Source organism: Mustela nigripes, chromosome 1 (assembly GCF_022355385.1).
Source record: "Mustela nigripes isolate SB6536 chromosome 1, MUSNIG.SB6536, whole genome shotgun sequence".
NCBI classification, from domain to species: Eukaryota; Metazoa; Chordata; class Mammalia; order Carnivora; family Mustelidae; genus Mustela; species Mustela nigripes.
In genome coordinates, this window is record NC_081557.1 from 61072041 (window position 1) to 61088010 (window position 15970).

A 15970-nucleotide genomic window follows, 5' to 3' on the forward strand; every position below is an offset into this window, starting at 1 on the left:
ACTGGAAGCCTTTAGTCAGCTAACACTTCTAACAGGACTTCTTATCTATGTGTCCCAACCAACCACTTTCACCGCACTTTGCTGGGGAAACAGATGCCCATGGTTTATCATAGTCAGAATGTCAGTGACCGTGAATGACTGTTAGCAGCCTGTGGTCTGCCCCGTGCTGTGAGCATCAAACATTGCCCTGCTGTGAGTGGAGCTTGCTTGATTAGCCTGGGATCCTGGTCAGGGGTTTAGAGTCTTGAAAAGTGGTATTGTAACCCAGCCTTTTGCCCCATCTGGCCTTACCTGTCATTCCACTGACCACAGGCCCTATTCACTGCATTTAGGAAATGACGTTTGGCTCTCCTGCTTCCTCTCTGTTCTACTGCCACTACCCACATCTTGCCAGGACTACTCTAAAACCTCCTATATCCTCATGCACTTTCCTGATGCCTTCTAGTCCATCTTCCCCTCTGTCACCAGAACAATCTTCCCAAACCAGTCATGTCAGTCCTCTGTTCTGAACTGATGGCTTCACATTGGCTTTCAAGTAGAATTCACACTCCTAAGCATGGCAGTCAGTATACTTCATGATTGGGCCCTTCCTTGCCTTCTGGGACTCAACAAATATTTAGTCCATCAGTGAATGCTCTCTTTTTTAGAAATCCTGTTAACAAACATTCCCTCCACATGTTATTAAACAACCCAATTTACTGAGCATCCACACTGTGTTGAATTTTAAGAATTTACTGGTTTTTTCATAGGAGAACAAACACAGTTATGGACACAGAATCTGGAGACCTGGGTTCAGGTCCCACTCTGAACCTTTTTCTCTGTGTGGGTTGGGGAAGTAATTTCCATCCTCTAAGCCTCAGTTTCTCCATTTGTGTAAAGGAAAGTAGATCTAAATGATCTCAAAGGCTTTTGCAGCCCATGTGTATACTGGTTTCTGATATTAAAATCCCCTTGAAAGAAGAACCAAGAGTGTTAGCCCCCTAGCCAGTCACAAATATGTGTCCCACAGCTGAATCATGTGCTCAGCAACCTCGAGACATCCTAATCTACCCCCCTCCCCACTTCAGCACCATCTCTTGGAATCTCCTGACCGGCTCTATGCTGAATTACAGCACTGACATTCACATCTTCCATGTATCAGACTCTGGAGCTGAGACAATGGAGCTCTTAGAGACTTCAGCTATGATCTCATCTTCTGACCACAATTTTTCCTGGCCTGTGATTGCTCAGCCGTAACTGGGGGGCCAGAGAGAGCCCCTACTCTGAGAAGTGCTAGTGCTGACTCAGCATGCTTTCGGTCTGATATTTGGAGCAGAAACTTGTGGGGACTGGCAGGAACCTTCTAGTCTCCACTAGGAAAAAGAGAAAGAATCAAGACAAGCCCAGGAGAAACAATCCTGAGAGCAAAGAAATGTGAAGAGATGGAAGACAGCAGGGTTGGTGTGAGGGAGAACCCCTTTATCAAGAACTTTCTGCAGGGCGGGCACTTTCCATTTGAGCTACCACTATGCAAGGCAGGTACTATTATCCTATTTCCAAAGCTCAGAGAGATTAACTAACTTTTCCAGGGCCATATGATTCATAAGTAGCTGTGGGATTCAAACCTAGGTCTTCAAAGATCTGTATTCTCTCTTGCACACACCCTGAGAAGCTGAGAATGCTGAGAAGCATCTGGGAGGAACTTAGAAATTCTTAAAAATGTAGCCTGACTCTTGAGGAGTACTTACTGGTGATTGTTTCTAGGAAAGGGGAAAAAAAATACTATTGGGATAATATTTAATCCCAGATCACCAGCACTGTGAGAAAAGGTAGTGTTACAATCATCATAAGAAATAGCTTTAGGTCATAAGTGAAATGTTGTCCTTTGGGGGCATACAGAATGACGTCATTAATTCCTTGAAGATGAATGTGACTAATAAACTAGGTGTGGCATCAGTCATCACGTTCGCACAGCTGTCTGGGTCTGCTAATCTGTGGTTTGAGTCTCAGCCACTGTCTGCCCAGTGGCGGGCTACGCTCTAACCTCCTGGCTTCACGGTCAGCTTGACAGTTTGGTTGAGTCTGACTCACTAGCCCCCAGCCTCAGTTGTCCTGTGCCAGTGCAGACTTCTTTTATAGTTGGCCGACTTAGAAACACAGGATGTTAGTGTTGGAAGGGAGCTAACTCAGAAGTCACCTAGTGTGACCCCGTATGTTACAAATGAGCACACAGATGATGCTGGGTGATAGGTGAACTCGGGTGGGTTTAAGGGTGAGATGGGAGGGGACCTCAGAGACATGGGCCTATCTGGCAGGAGGAAGAAGCTGGGATGAAGCAGCCTAAAAGCTGGCAATGCTGACGCTGCTACGGGATTTGGGGGGCCAGGGTGGAGCACAGGGAGCAGGCCCAGTGTCCTGGAACAGTGGGATGGAATAGAAAAGCAGAGTGTCAGGAGAGCAGCCAAGCAGTCCGGAGTTCAGTGCAAGGCTTGTGTCCCCGCAGGGAAGGGTTGGGTAGGGGACTTAAGCTGCAGGTCAGTTAGGAGGACCGGACTGACCTGGCAAGGAGACGGAGGAGTATAAAGAGAAATATCATAACTTGGAGCCCATCAGGCTGTACAGAGTTGACCAGAGCACGACAAAGTCCAGATTAGTGGCAGCACGCACCACCGCATGGTGGTTTGTGGCTAAGGGATTTCCCATTCTTCAGGAAAGCTCCAGTCTAGATCCAGAGGGAGCAAGTGACTGCTTGCTATAGTTGGGAAGCCAAGGAAGATAGCACTCAATGATTCCATCCATGCTGCCTCCCCAGTGTGTCCGGATGTCCCTTTCCTCTGTGCCTTCAGTCATTGTCCTGAGCCCTGGCCATCACCCCCCTGAAATATTGCAGCAGAACTTTATTCTCCTGTACTCTTTCTAAATCATTCTCCTCATTATCAGCAGAGTAATGTTTCTATGACACGTGGGGTTTTCACTTGCTTTCTGTAAATGTTGGATGATTTGCCATTGCCTAGCAGCCTTTCTCAGCGGGGCTTCCCTGTGACCACCAAACCTCACAGAAAATGACTAGAGTGACTCTTTTCTCAGTTCTCTCCAGGATGATACATAACCTGTGTCATTCTAGAGACAGAGGGGAGAAATTCATTTGTACAATGCATGACTTAGGTCCAAAGGACTTCATTTTCTTGCAGAACCCTGGTTGAAAAGGGCTAGAGAGAATAAAGCCCACATGGCCAAGCGTGGCACTCTAGGTCCCATGCAGCCCCAGCCCGACTTTCTCCTAGCCTCATTCCCTGCCCTCCCTACCACGCATCCTAGCCTCTGACCCTACCAAACTCTTCTCATTTCTTTAGCATGCGATTTTGTTCACGTCTTAACGTTCTTCCTACCGCATCTCTTTCTTGGCCTTGCAAATCTTTGTCTTCCTTGAGAGCCTAGTTCAGATGTCACCTCCTCTCTGAAGTGGTGCCTCTATAACTGTTGAAGGTTGATTAAATTGTCTCTTCCTCTGTGTGCCCTTATTCTGTATAGATGTGTGCCACTATATAGCACACTGTTCATAGTGGAGGCTTACTTCTCTGTGTGACCTACAAAACTTTTGAGTTTCTGCACAGCAGACAACCACCCCCAACACACTCCCTTGAACTGAATAGATGTTTATTGAACAGAATGGCCCAGAGCTCCCTGGGTAATCAAAAACAATGCTAATTCTGGAACACAGGACTCTTGACTCTTAGAGCCCACCGTTTTTTGGGTTTCTGCACATGACAACAGGTAGATTGAATGCTAAATATGTCAGTTTCAGATATGTGGGTGTGCATGGTGATAGCATGGGTTGGGAAAAAAAACTTCCTGAATACCGACAAGGTAAAGAAGTCACAGCTGGTAGGTCCCACTGGGAAGGGAGAGTGGAGACCAAATGATGTTAGGTAAAGACTCCATCAGGAGTATGCATAGCACCAACTTTATAATTTCTCTAGGAAACAGGAAAAAGAACATGAAATAGTTGGTGAAGGGATTAAGTCAAGGTCATGTAAGTCAAAAACTGATGTCCAAGATGACTCACCAAAACTGTAATCTGATAATAAAGAGAACTTACTCTTGTATAGTGCAGAATACCATCACAGAAGTGATTTCATTTAACTCTCAGAATAACGCTGTGGCAGACGGGGGTGGTGGTAGAGTGAATGTGCGTGTGTGTCGTGTTGTTACAGTCCTTCATTTACAGAGGAGACAATTCCGGCTTGGAGAGAAGTGACATGGCAAACACAGACTATCCCAAAGTGAGGCAGCTTGAACTACACGTCCAGAGGCACGTTCACTTTACTCAAGATGGGGGAGGCAGCTCCTCTGGTCTAAATGCTGGAAGCTTTTATGAAATCAAATAGGATGACTTAGAGAGGTTTTTCTGAGCCATGACTCAGAGGGAGTCTCCATAGACTCGAGGCTTTCCTAGGCTGTTTTCAAATGAAGTTAGAAAACCATTAGTCAGCTGACTTGCAGGGAGTTGGCTGATACAGAGCAATTCTTGACTTGAACTGGGCAAAAATCGGACTTAAGGGGCGCCTGGGTGGCTCAGTCGTTAAGCGTCTGGCTTGGGCCTGGGTCACGATCCCAGCATTCTGGGATTGAGCCCCTGCTTCAGGCTCCCTGCTCAGTGAGAAGTCTGCTTCTCCTCTCCCACTCCCCCTGCCTGTATTCTCTCTCTCGCCGTGTCTCTCTCTATCAGATAAATAAATAATATCTTTAAAGAAAAAAGAAATCGGACTTGACTTAAGAATCTGGGACAGAACAGAAGAGCAGAGGGTGGTTTGTTTTTCACCTGCCGATAGCTCCAGGGAGATACAGAGGACAGGGGATGGGGACCCCTGCTGCTGTACTTTTTGGTCCCAGCTTGGATGGACAAAGTTTCCGGGAGCTGGAGCAGAAGAGTTGGGACCACAGGAGGTCACTCAGCTCGTCTCTCTGAACCCTGCAAACTGTGAGTTCCTAGACTATGAGTACCACTGCCCAGGATCTGCTGAAGATTCCTTCTGTAGTTTAGCATCTGTGGTATGCATTTCCTGTCTCCCCAACAAAACGGTAAGGCCCTCGGGGGCACAGAGTTGGCTTAAATAGCTTCATACTCCACTGTCCGGTGCTCTGAATATTTAAAACAAATCTCAGGAAATGGCTTTTTGGTTACAATAAAGATTTCAAGTTGATTAAAAACATCTTCTATATGACTCCATGGAATGAGATTCCTTGATCTCTCTTTCCTCTCCTTCAAAAGTTACCTAAATAGTTTGTTTAATCCTCATCTATTCATTTGTTGCTAGTATGTCCAAAAGGTCCATTATTGTGCTGGGTGCTACTACGGATAAGGCCCTGTGCTAGCTGCTCAGTACCTGGAGGAAAACAAGAGGTGATCCACCTTCATGGCGGTTAGAGTTTAAGGCGACACGGACTGGCGTGGTTGAAAGAGACTGAAGAGGCTGTCTCATTCAACTGCCTCATTGAACAGTGAGAAAAGGAAGGCTCAGAGAAGGGTAAGATGTTGCCAAAGGTCACACAGCTAGTCCATGGCAAAGCCAGATAAAGAAAATAGTGCTACTTTTCAATTAAGATCCTGATCTGAAGCTCTCCAGGAGGCCAAACAAGCATTATCTTCCTTCCCTTCTGTCCCAACTCAGTAAATCTCTCTCTTGGCTTCTTGATTATTGGAGAAAATGAGGGGTTTTTTTTTCCCTTTTGGTTCTGGAACTAAGCATGGTCTGTTAGTAATAAGCCAGAGTTTCCTCATTTTCTGGAACTCTATCTTCTCTGTCCTTTGTGAACCCCCTTCTCCACAGAGGCTCTCAGTTTTAGAACTGGAGCCCCAGGACCAGAAAAAACATGCTGCTAGAGTTCTACTTTTTCACAGGAAGCAGAACATCCTAACTTTCTCTCAAAAAACACTATGAACTTCTGTTTCACGGATTGCGTTCCGTAAGTGTATGTTTTCATTATACCAGGGAAGACAGAAAATGAACAGTATAAATAAGTGAAACACAGCAGATACTATGCTAATGACGAATGCTAAAGAGAAAAGTAAAGCAGGGACAGGAACTAGGAAATGCTGGGGAAGGGGTGTTGCCATTTCAGATAAGGGGCTACGGAAGACTCACAAAGAAATTGACATTAAAGACCAGAAGGAAGTGAGAAGGTGGACACACCTGGGGAAGGAGCATTTCAGGCAGAAGGAACAATGCAAGGGCCATCATCGTGGGTTGAATTATGTCTCCCAAATGATATATTAAAACCCCAAATCCAGGGCGCCTGGGTGGCTCAGTGGGTTAAGCCGCTGCGTTTGGCTCAGGTCATGATCTCAGGGTCCTGGGATCGAGTCCCGCATCGGGCTCTCTGCTCAGCAGGGAGCCTGCTTTCTCCCCTCTCTCTCTCTGCCTGCCTCTCTGCCTACTTGTGATCTGTGTCAAATAAATAAATAAAATCTTTAAAAAAAAAAAAATAAAAAAAAAAAAAACCCCAAATCCTTAGTACCTGTGAAATTTGCTCTTATTTGGAAATAGGGACTTTATAGATGCACTCAGGTGAAAATGAGGTCCTCAGAGTTGGCCCAATCCAATGTCCAAAAGAGGACACAGAGACAGAGATATTTAGGAAGAGTACTTCGTGATGGCAGAGTCAGAGATCGTAGTGATGCAGCTGCAACTCAAGGAATGCCAAGGATTGACGGCCACCATTAGAAACTGGGAAGAGGCAAGGAGCAGTCTCTGCTACAGGATTCAGAGGGAACACGGCCCTGATAACACCTTGATATTTTTAACTTCTAGCCAACAGAACTGGGAGACAATAAATTTCTGTTGTTTTCAGCCACCCAGTTTGTGGTACTCCATTACGATAGCCCTAGGAAACTATTACAGCCATGGAAAAGGAATGTGCCTGGTGTGTTGAAGGAATATGTAGGCCAGTGTAGCGAAGATGGGAATAATAGGAGATCAGAGAAGTTACATAACAGATGGTGAATCAGGTAGTGCCTTATAGGTCAGAGAAGTGACATAATCTGACTTACCCTATAACGGATTTATGTATAGTTACAGCTGTGTGCTGTATTTATTTATGGCTGAATGGAAATGTGTAGAAGAACCCAGTTGATAAGTTGATGAATAATCATAAGAACTAGTGAGAAAGAATGTGCAAATACTAATATGCAAATACTAATACTTATAATTAAATGTTTCATTTGCTTTTTAGGTCTATTTTAATCTATAGTGTTGATGCATAGCTAATTTTAAAAGGATGGAAGTTGGGGGATACCTGGATGACTCAGTCGATTGGGCGTCCATCTCTTGACTTTGCCTTGGGTCATGATCTCAGAGTCGTGGGACTGAGCCCTGCATCAAGCTCCACACTGGGCATGAAGGCTGCTGAAGATTCTCTCTGTCCCTCTGCTCCTCTCCTGGCTCACACATGCCCCCCCACCTCTCTAAAATAATGAAACCTAAAAATATATATATATATATATATATATATATTTTTTTTTTTTTTAAACTGATCATTAGGTGGCAAAGCGTGAGTTCTCTCATATGACCTCAACTGACCACACTAGCGGCCAACTGGGTTTAGACCATAATCATATGACTCAAAACAGAAGTCTTCAAATACCAGCCTCAGTTGCTCTTCTTCTTTGCTGCCTTGTAGTTTCAGTGCATGCAGCCAGCTGATGCAGGCTGTCTGGATTCCCAAGAGGCGTGGATTCCCTGGCCTCTCCTGAGTCAGATGTCCACTCCTGAGCCCATCAACCATGGTTGAGGCCTGGGTCTTTTTTTTTTTTTTTTCATGTTTAACAATCTTTAATTCAAATGTGAAAGTTCAATACAAGCCATATGTAGGGCTTGGGACTTGTTCTTTTAAAAACAAGAATGGAGAAATGCAACAGAATGATCTTTCCACTTTTTCTTCAGAAACTTTCAAGGAAAGGATAGATCATAGGGCCATAAAGATCCATTTAGTCATACCCACTTTCTCTCCCTACCAATAGTCTTTCACCCATTCCATCATCTTGATACACATTCCCGAAGGAAGATTTACAGTTCAGCTTGCTTACATAACCATTTAAAAATACTTAGCACCAGCTTGCTTCCTATAATGCCAAACAAATCAAATCATGAAACTACTTCAATATGCATTTCTTCTTTTTAAAACAAGGGGGTACTTGTTTGTAGAAAGCAATACTTAGCCTACAGATACATTTCCCAGAAACGGCAGGTGCCATTTGAAGGCCTAGACACGCTCATGCTTTCAAAGTGGAATACCTAGCCTAATGTGCATAGAAGCATGAATGGCAAAGTTGAAGATCAATATTATAACTATTTTTTCTATTTATTTGAAGCACAGTAAAAAAAAAATTGGTACACTTTGGAAATTCAGTGGCACAAGGTACACTGCCATAACTTGAGGGACATTATACAGTTAAAAAAAAAAAGTAAATAAAAAGAAAAAAAATTCCCGTTTGAAACACTGCATTACATAATTTTACCTGCCCAAACAGACCATTTACAAATATTAGGTCAATAAACTGCTAACATCCATAAAAAGGTAGCTTTCTTACTAAAATGCAAGAATTTAAAAGATTGGTATCTAAACAAGAAAAGACAAAAACAAACTGGAATGAAAACCTAGGTATCACTTCTAAAATCGGGGCTTTTTGTTTGGGCCTTCATACTCTTCTCTCCCTCTACCATATCCCGCTGGAGTTCCAGGCCCCATTCCTCTAGGACCCTGTCCACCCACAGGTCCCGCACCTCCCTGCCCAAAGCGCTCAGTACGCATGTCGCTTCCCATCATGGAACCACTCATGGTTGCTGGTGGGACTCCAGGATTAGCTTCATAACCTATGCCACCTCCACCACCTAGAGGTGGAAATTTCTGGCCTCCTGAACCATAGGGATCTCCCATGTTCATTGCTCCTCCACCACCCATTCTCATGTCTCTTTCTCTTGGATCCATGTAGCCCATCTGGCTATAACTTTCCTCTCTTTGGCGTCTCATTTGTTCTTCCATTTCACGCTGACGAATCATCATCTCTTCTTCCCTTCTACGTCGTTCTTCTTCTTGCCTTAGTTGCATTTCTTTACGTTTCTGCATTTCTTGATTGTGAAGTTCTTCCATGCGTCTTAATTCTTCCTGGCGTCTCATCAGATCTTGACGCAGAAGATTTGCCTGATGCTCATGATAGGCATCTTCCATTTCACTTTCCAATTTGTCTTTTGCATCTTTCATGTTTTTTTCAACTTGTTCCCTTTGCTGTTTTTCCATTTCATCCAGGGATTTCCAACGCTGAGAATATTCATACTCAAATGTGCCATGTTGGGCAAAACGAGGAGGCGTTTCTCTCTCCTTTTGATACATTGGATTCTTCTGTGCAAGTTTTTCAGGAAGGCCATCTTCATCATCTAATTGTTCAAGTGGTTCCACAATGACTGGACGAGGAGTTGTTGTCAATAAGAAAACACCTTCACTGCATCTTTCAAAGGCTTTTCTTGCTGCTGGTTTAGAAGCAAATTCAACAATGCCTTTCCCTGTAGATCTCCCACAATCATCCACAATTACAACAGCCCTTTCAATAGGACCAAATTGGCTAAAGGCTTCTTCCAACAGTTCATTGGAAACGTAAGGTGAAAGATTTCGAACGGAGAGAGCGGCAGCGTGTGTGGCAAAACGAACCCGAAGCTGTCTACCTCTCATGGGTGTATCATCAAGTTCAGCTTTGGCAATTTCAGCCAATGCCCTAGATTCAAGTTTAATAAACCCAAATCCTTTGCCTTTATTGATAAAAACTTCTCCTGGTTCTCCATATTTAGCGAAAAGTCTTTTGAATTCATCCTCTGTGATATCAGCAGGTAGATTCCCAACAAACAACCAACAACGCTGAGTGTAAGTTTTCTCTCCAGGCCTCCTCAAGAGAGACAAGTTGGCTTTAAATCCCTCTGAGTCGGAGATCTCGCTGCGGCCGCCTGGCCCGCCAGGTTGAATGGAGTCATCTCAAGTTTTAAGTTGTTTCCTCAACTGAAAAAATACAGAAAACACCCCTATTTCAAAGGTTTGTTTACACTCACTTATTTGAAAGAAATAATTTCACATGTTTTGAGATGGGCAATAGCTGTAGCACCAGCCATATAGGAATAGAAGCCACAATGCCTGCTGCAGAGATGCTCACTGGCTAGTGAAGGAGGCAGGTAAGTAGAAAAATAATTACAGTTCTAGGGGCTCTGCGTGAGGGAGAGCAGCACTCCTGGGTTAAGTGCTCTCTTTGCATGGTCCCATGGTGAGAAGTATATATGTATTTGTGTGTGTATGGTGCATGTGGTGTGTGTGGAGTGTGTGGTTTGGACCAAACGGAAGAGGAAGGAAGGATAGTTGGGAACACTTCCTAGAGGTGGGAAAGCTGCATGGAAGCTTGGTAGATGGGTGGACGTTACTGGGAGATAAATGTGGGGAATGAAGGAGTGTGTCCAGGCAAGGAGGGCAGGACGTGTTGAACAACACATATGTGAAAGAGATTGGTCATTTGGGGGATGTGCTCATGGGAGAGCAGGGCTGACGTGAAAAACAGCATGTGTCATTGAGCGAGGCAGGAAGTCTGCGGGGGGTGGCTGGAGGCGAAGCTAGAGAGGAAGCTAGGCTTCCCTGGTGGTGCAGGAAGAAGTGAAAGAACGTGTGCTTAAGTTCTCTGAGAGCCCAAAGTACTGCATACAGTAACAATGGCTAACTCTGAGTGCTGATGACGTGCTGGGAACTGGGCTAAACTCTTGCGTGAATTTACTCCAACGAGGCAAATAATATTGTCTTCGTTTTGCAGGTTATTATTTGAGTAATTTTCCCAGGGCCTCATGGTGTCTTAGTTTAGGGTCCCCCAGAAGCAGACCTAGAGAAAAGGATAAGTAGCTTTTGGCAGGTGGGAATGATGCCACAAAACACCAGGTGGGGAGTAGGGAAATGAGTGGCAAGGAGGAAGGTGTGTTCTGTTGAGCCGGTTACCACTAAGGACAAGTGGAGCTCAGTCCCACTGGGGAATTTTGGAAGGTGATGAGGAATACTCTTAAGAGTTCATTCCTGGGTGCCTGGGTGGCTCAGTGGGTTAATCTGCCTTCAGCTCAGGTCATGATCTCAGGGTCCTGGGATCGAGTCCCGAGTCGGGCTCTTTGCTCAGCAGGGAGCCTGCTTCCTCCTCTCTCTCTCTCTCTGCCTGCCTCTCTGCCTACTTGTGATCTCTCTCTGTCAAATAAAATAAATTTAAAAATCTTAAAAAAAAAGGGGGGGGGGGATTCATTCCCGCTGAGAGGTGAGGGATCTGGAGTATGTCTCACCAATCTCCATCATTGTTTGAGGATGGTTGCTCAGGGTGTTAACTCTGGCTTTCCTGGCTTCCCCTGCACAAAGGCCCAGTGAGCTCTTCATGCAGTGAGTCCCAGGTACTCTGTGCAAGCAGATTTCAGCAGGCTAGAGGTGAGGGTCGGGAGGTTATGGGTAGGATACTGAGGGTGTGCTATATACAGATTCTAAGTGGAATAGCCAGGGTTTTTCCCCACACAGCCTGGCTGGGTTTTAGCAACAATATTATACTGCTGCCCAAATGTAAGTTTCACATATATATATAAAATATTTATTTTATAATAGATATTTGTAATTTATATTTATATGTAATATATTTTATAATTTATATTGATACTATTTATGTATAAATATACTTTATATATTAATGTATATTTGTTATATTTATTATATTATTCTATATTATAATATTATATTATTACAATTAACAGATCCTCAGTGAATATTTGTGAATGAATTCTTTAAAATTCAATGTAGGTTAGTCATTCAGTGTTATTCAGGTGCTAGAAATCAAGAAGTGTGTATTGTAGTCTGAGTTGTCACTAATTTGGGGACCTCAGGAAAGCCACTTAGTCTCATTGAGCTTTACTCTTTTCCTTTTAAAATCTTGTTTTACTGGGGTGCCTGGGTGGCTCAGACTGTTGGGCATTTGCCTTCGGCTCAGGTTATGATCCCAGGGTCCTGGGATTGAGCCCTGTATCGGGCTCCCTGCTCAATTAGGAATCTGCTTTTCCCTCTCCATCTGTCCTGCTCTTGTACTCTCTCTTTCTCAAATAAATAAATAAAATCATTTAAAAAAAAATTCGTTTTACTACTCACTCTCCTGCCTCTAGGTAGAGCTATTGTGAGGACAAAGTCTGATCATGGCTATAGAAAACTATGAGTACAGCAGACTGAAAGGTAATCCTGTATCTCAGTTTGGGGATTGGATCAAGGAGAAGTAACTTCTTGGCCTTTAGCTCCCCAGAATCCAGGACCACCTACCATGGGTCCATCAGCTGTATCGGTCAGAGCTCTTGGATGCAAATAACAGAAGCCAACTCTGGCTATTTTTATCAGAACAGGAGTTTATTTGAGAGGTATCAGGCAAATCACAGAAGTGGCTGGAAGGCTAGAAAATCAAGCTTAGAAAATGGACATGGGGCAAAGGAGACCATCTCAGAAGACAGAAAGACTATATCACAGAAACATCTCAATTAAGATGCTGCTTCCACTCCCACGGAGCAGTGGACACCAGTGCTGCCACTAGCCCAAATTCTAAACTGTCCCTATTTTTTAGGCCACTTGATTTAAATTCAAGGTTTGGGGAGAAGCATCAGCTGGGCCAAGCTTAGGTCATATGCTTGCACTCCAGCTGCCAGGGATCAAGGAGGGCAACTGTCTGACCTCTTTCCCAAATTTTGTAAAGGGAAGACATATTCTGCCTTTCATGAAACCCATGTTTCACGTGATGGCTGTTTCCCCAGATGTAGGAGGGTGGGGGGGTCAATACTGAGCAGCCAATAAAATTAGGTAATCCCTGACAAATATCTTATCTAAGGTACTCAAAAGGCCCTTTCAAGTCAGGATGCTGGGAAAGTGAAGATACTGGTTTATGATTGGAAAACTTAGATTAGAAGGTCATGAGACTTTTTATTAACCAGGAACTGTTCAAGCCACTGGGTACAAAGATGACTAAGACAGGGGCACATGGCTGGCTCAGTTGGTAGAACATATGACTCTCGATCTCAGGGTCATGAGCTTATTAAAAAAAAAAAAATGGTTAAAACACAGGTGCTGGCTTCAAGGTGCTTTGGCCAGGTAGGGAGGAAAGATAAATAAAATACTAAAATAAAATGTGATGAGGAAAGGCAAAAACTGAGATATCACAAAGTAAAAAGAGAACACGGAGCAAAGGATAAAGGCTGGGGATCATGTGCAGGTCAGGAGAGCTTTTACAGAAAAGATGGGTCTAGAAGGGTCGAAGGAGAGAGGAAGAAAGCATTAGAGGTGGAGCCATCTTTGGTATGGGTTAATCTTCCTGATTAGCCAGAATCTGGTTCTGGTATTTCCTGCTTACTTCCTACTGACATCAACCACAACACATATGCTACTCCAATTAAGGTCTGAAATTAGTAAGGTCTAAGTGTTATTAGGGTATTGTCAGAGCCAAGTTTGTCTCCCTTTGCTCTCTCCCAAATCTCTGGTGCATAGTAATATTGGCACCAGCTTACTGCTGCTGTGGCTGTTTTAGCTCATTTAAATGCAACCAACCATATACTCAATCAGGCCTGGGTTGAAATAATGGCACAGCCATTGACTAATTATAAGACCTCTCTGAGGCTCAACTTCCTTGAAGGTAAAGTGAATCAAAACCACTTTCCTTCCAGAGCTGTTCTGGGGATTAACTGAGTTAATGTTTGCAAAATACCATCACTCAGCAGTTGAAGGGTGCTGTGATTGCTGGTTCTAGGGAGTTCATGGCAAGTCTGGTGATGATGAGGAGTCTTCTCTGTTCTTCCTTTTTGACCTGAGGAGTTTCACAATTTGGCCAAGGAGATTGCAAGAAGGAAATGTCTTCTGGGAAGGAGTTGGCCCATGAGTTGTCAAAAATGTGAGAATATGGGGCGCCTCAGTGGCTCAGTGGGTTAAGCCTCTGCCTTCGGCTCAGGTCATGATCTCAGGGTCCTGGGATCGAGCCCCACATCAGGCTTTCTGCTCAGTGGGAAACCTGCTTCCCCCTCTCTCTGTGCCTGCCTACTTGTAATCTCTCTTTGTCAAATAAATAAATGAAATCTTAAAAAAAAAAAAAAAGTGAGAATATTCATGTGAGGAAGGAACAGATGCAGAACTCCTCTCGAGCTCTAAGCCCTTTCCAAAGACTTACTCCGTGGTGGGACTGAGAGCCTGGTTCCTGGAGTTGAGGAATGTTTCCCAAACCCTGAAGAATGATTTTGAAAACAGCTCTTCTGGCACTAGGATTGTTTGCCTCTGCCCATTATGAGGAGGAAACAATTTACCCAGATGTGGGCCCCATCAGTCTCCCTCCTCTGTCAAGATCAGGCCACAGAAGTCGGAAGGGTGGAGAACAGCACGTCCATTAACTGGTCATTTTCACACATCGTTCCTGCACAGCATTTGAAAATGTATGCAGTCTAACAGGTTGAATAACCCTGGTGGGGTAATGCTGTGTCCTTTCAGAATAATAAACATGATACTTGAGGGGAATTTGCTACGGGCTGAAGCAGTTTCATAAATGGGGCAGATCCAAATGCGGAAATGCTATGTGGCTTGGAACAGACACCAAATTATGTGGAGTATGAATTTAGATCTCCTTTCCGAAATTCCTGGTCTACATTTCATTAGTCGCTTCTACCTAACAAACATTGGTGTTTTATTCCAACCTTGGACTTCTGGGTAAATTCTGATCGACTGCACAACTATATTTTGAGTACTTGCCACATGCTAGGCATTTGGAGAGGTGGATAGGATCTTGAACTTCATTCTGAAGAAAGAAGAGGAGATTTTTTTGTAAAAATTCAGAGGGCTTCTCCCTTCAAACATTATTTGTGGGGAAGTGTAAATGTCTCCCCTATCTGCATATGAAGAAAGTAATTTCATGTAGAATGGCTTCGTTCCCGTTTTCCTCTCATCTGGGGGTAGACTCAGGAATGGGAGGGATAGAGCAGCAGAGCATGTTGCTATGGTAACTTGGCATTAACACACCTTTAGCTCCTTTGTGTCGCCCCCAAATTACCTTTATAACTAGTGCTTCAGAGCCTGGAAAGCATTTCTTAATTTCCACGCAGCCAGTAATGAAGGCATTTTCCAAGGCACTAGGCAGAGGGAGGGTCCTTTCTTTTTAAGGCTGAGGCTCTGCTCATGCTGTTTCCTAAACCACAGTATAGAATCAGGATCCAAACTATCCTATTTTTTATGGAAGATTTCACTTTCGAATGCCTTTCACATATGTTATCTCAGTTTTCATTGCTACATTTTTTTTAACCTCATGTTTAAGCAATCCAAAAGGGCAAGAAAATGAACCCATTAAACATTTATGCCTCAAAATAACCATGTGAGGTAAGGGCTCATCCCCATTGTACAAACAGAAGAACTAAAACTCGGAATTGCCGGAATGTGCCCAAGGTCACACTGTTAGAAATGTCAGGATGAGGAATGGACCCAGGCTTTAGATCCCAAACCAAACGTCTTGCTGTTAAACCTCTACTGACTCCCAGTTTCTTTGTGCCTTTGTTACTTTAGAAAAATACAGGTGTATATAAAATAGCAACCAATTTGTGCTTTGCTTAAAAAAAAACAGCTTTATTGAAGTATTATTTATATTTCATAACATTACTTACAGTGAACATACAGTTCAATCAATGATTGTTAAAGAATTTTTGCGGGCGCCTAGGTGGCTCAGTGGGTTAAGCATCTGTGTTGAGCTTAGGTCATGATCCCAGGATTCTAGGATCAAGTCCCATGTCAGGCTCCCCGCTCAATGGGGAGTCTGCTTCTTCCTCTCCCTCTGCCCCTCCTCACTGCTCATGCACTCAATCTCTCTTTCTCAAAGAAATAAATACAATCTTTAAAAAAAAATTTTTGCAACAGTATTATTGACATAATTCACATGTTACAC

The 15970-nt window shown here is 43.8% G+C and overlaps 1 protein-coding gene and 1 long non-coding RNA gene across 2 annotated transcripts in view; one reads left to right on the top strand and one right to left on the bottom strand.

Moving 5' to 3' along the window:
- The window catches only part of LOC132025147 (uncharacterized), a 140852-nt gene that overhangs the window by 87323 nt on the left and 37559 nt on the right, over nt 1–15970 (top strand). The window lies entirely within an intron of this gene.
- Nucleotides 7781–11340, bottom strand: LOC132028945 (splicing factor, proline- and glutamine-rich-like). The gene is made up of 2 exons (XM_059418446.1): nt 11328–11340; nt 7781–10001 (listed from the first exon to the last, which is right to left on the bottom strand). Exons 1-2 carry the CDS (start codon nt 11338–11340, stop codon nt 8650–8652), a joined length of 1365 nt encoding a protein of 454 aa, XP_059274429.1. The 3' UTR covers nt 7781–8649.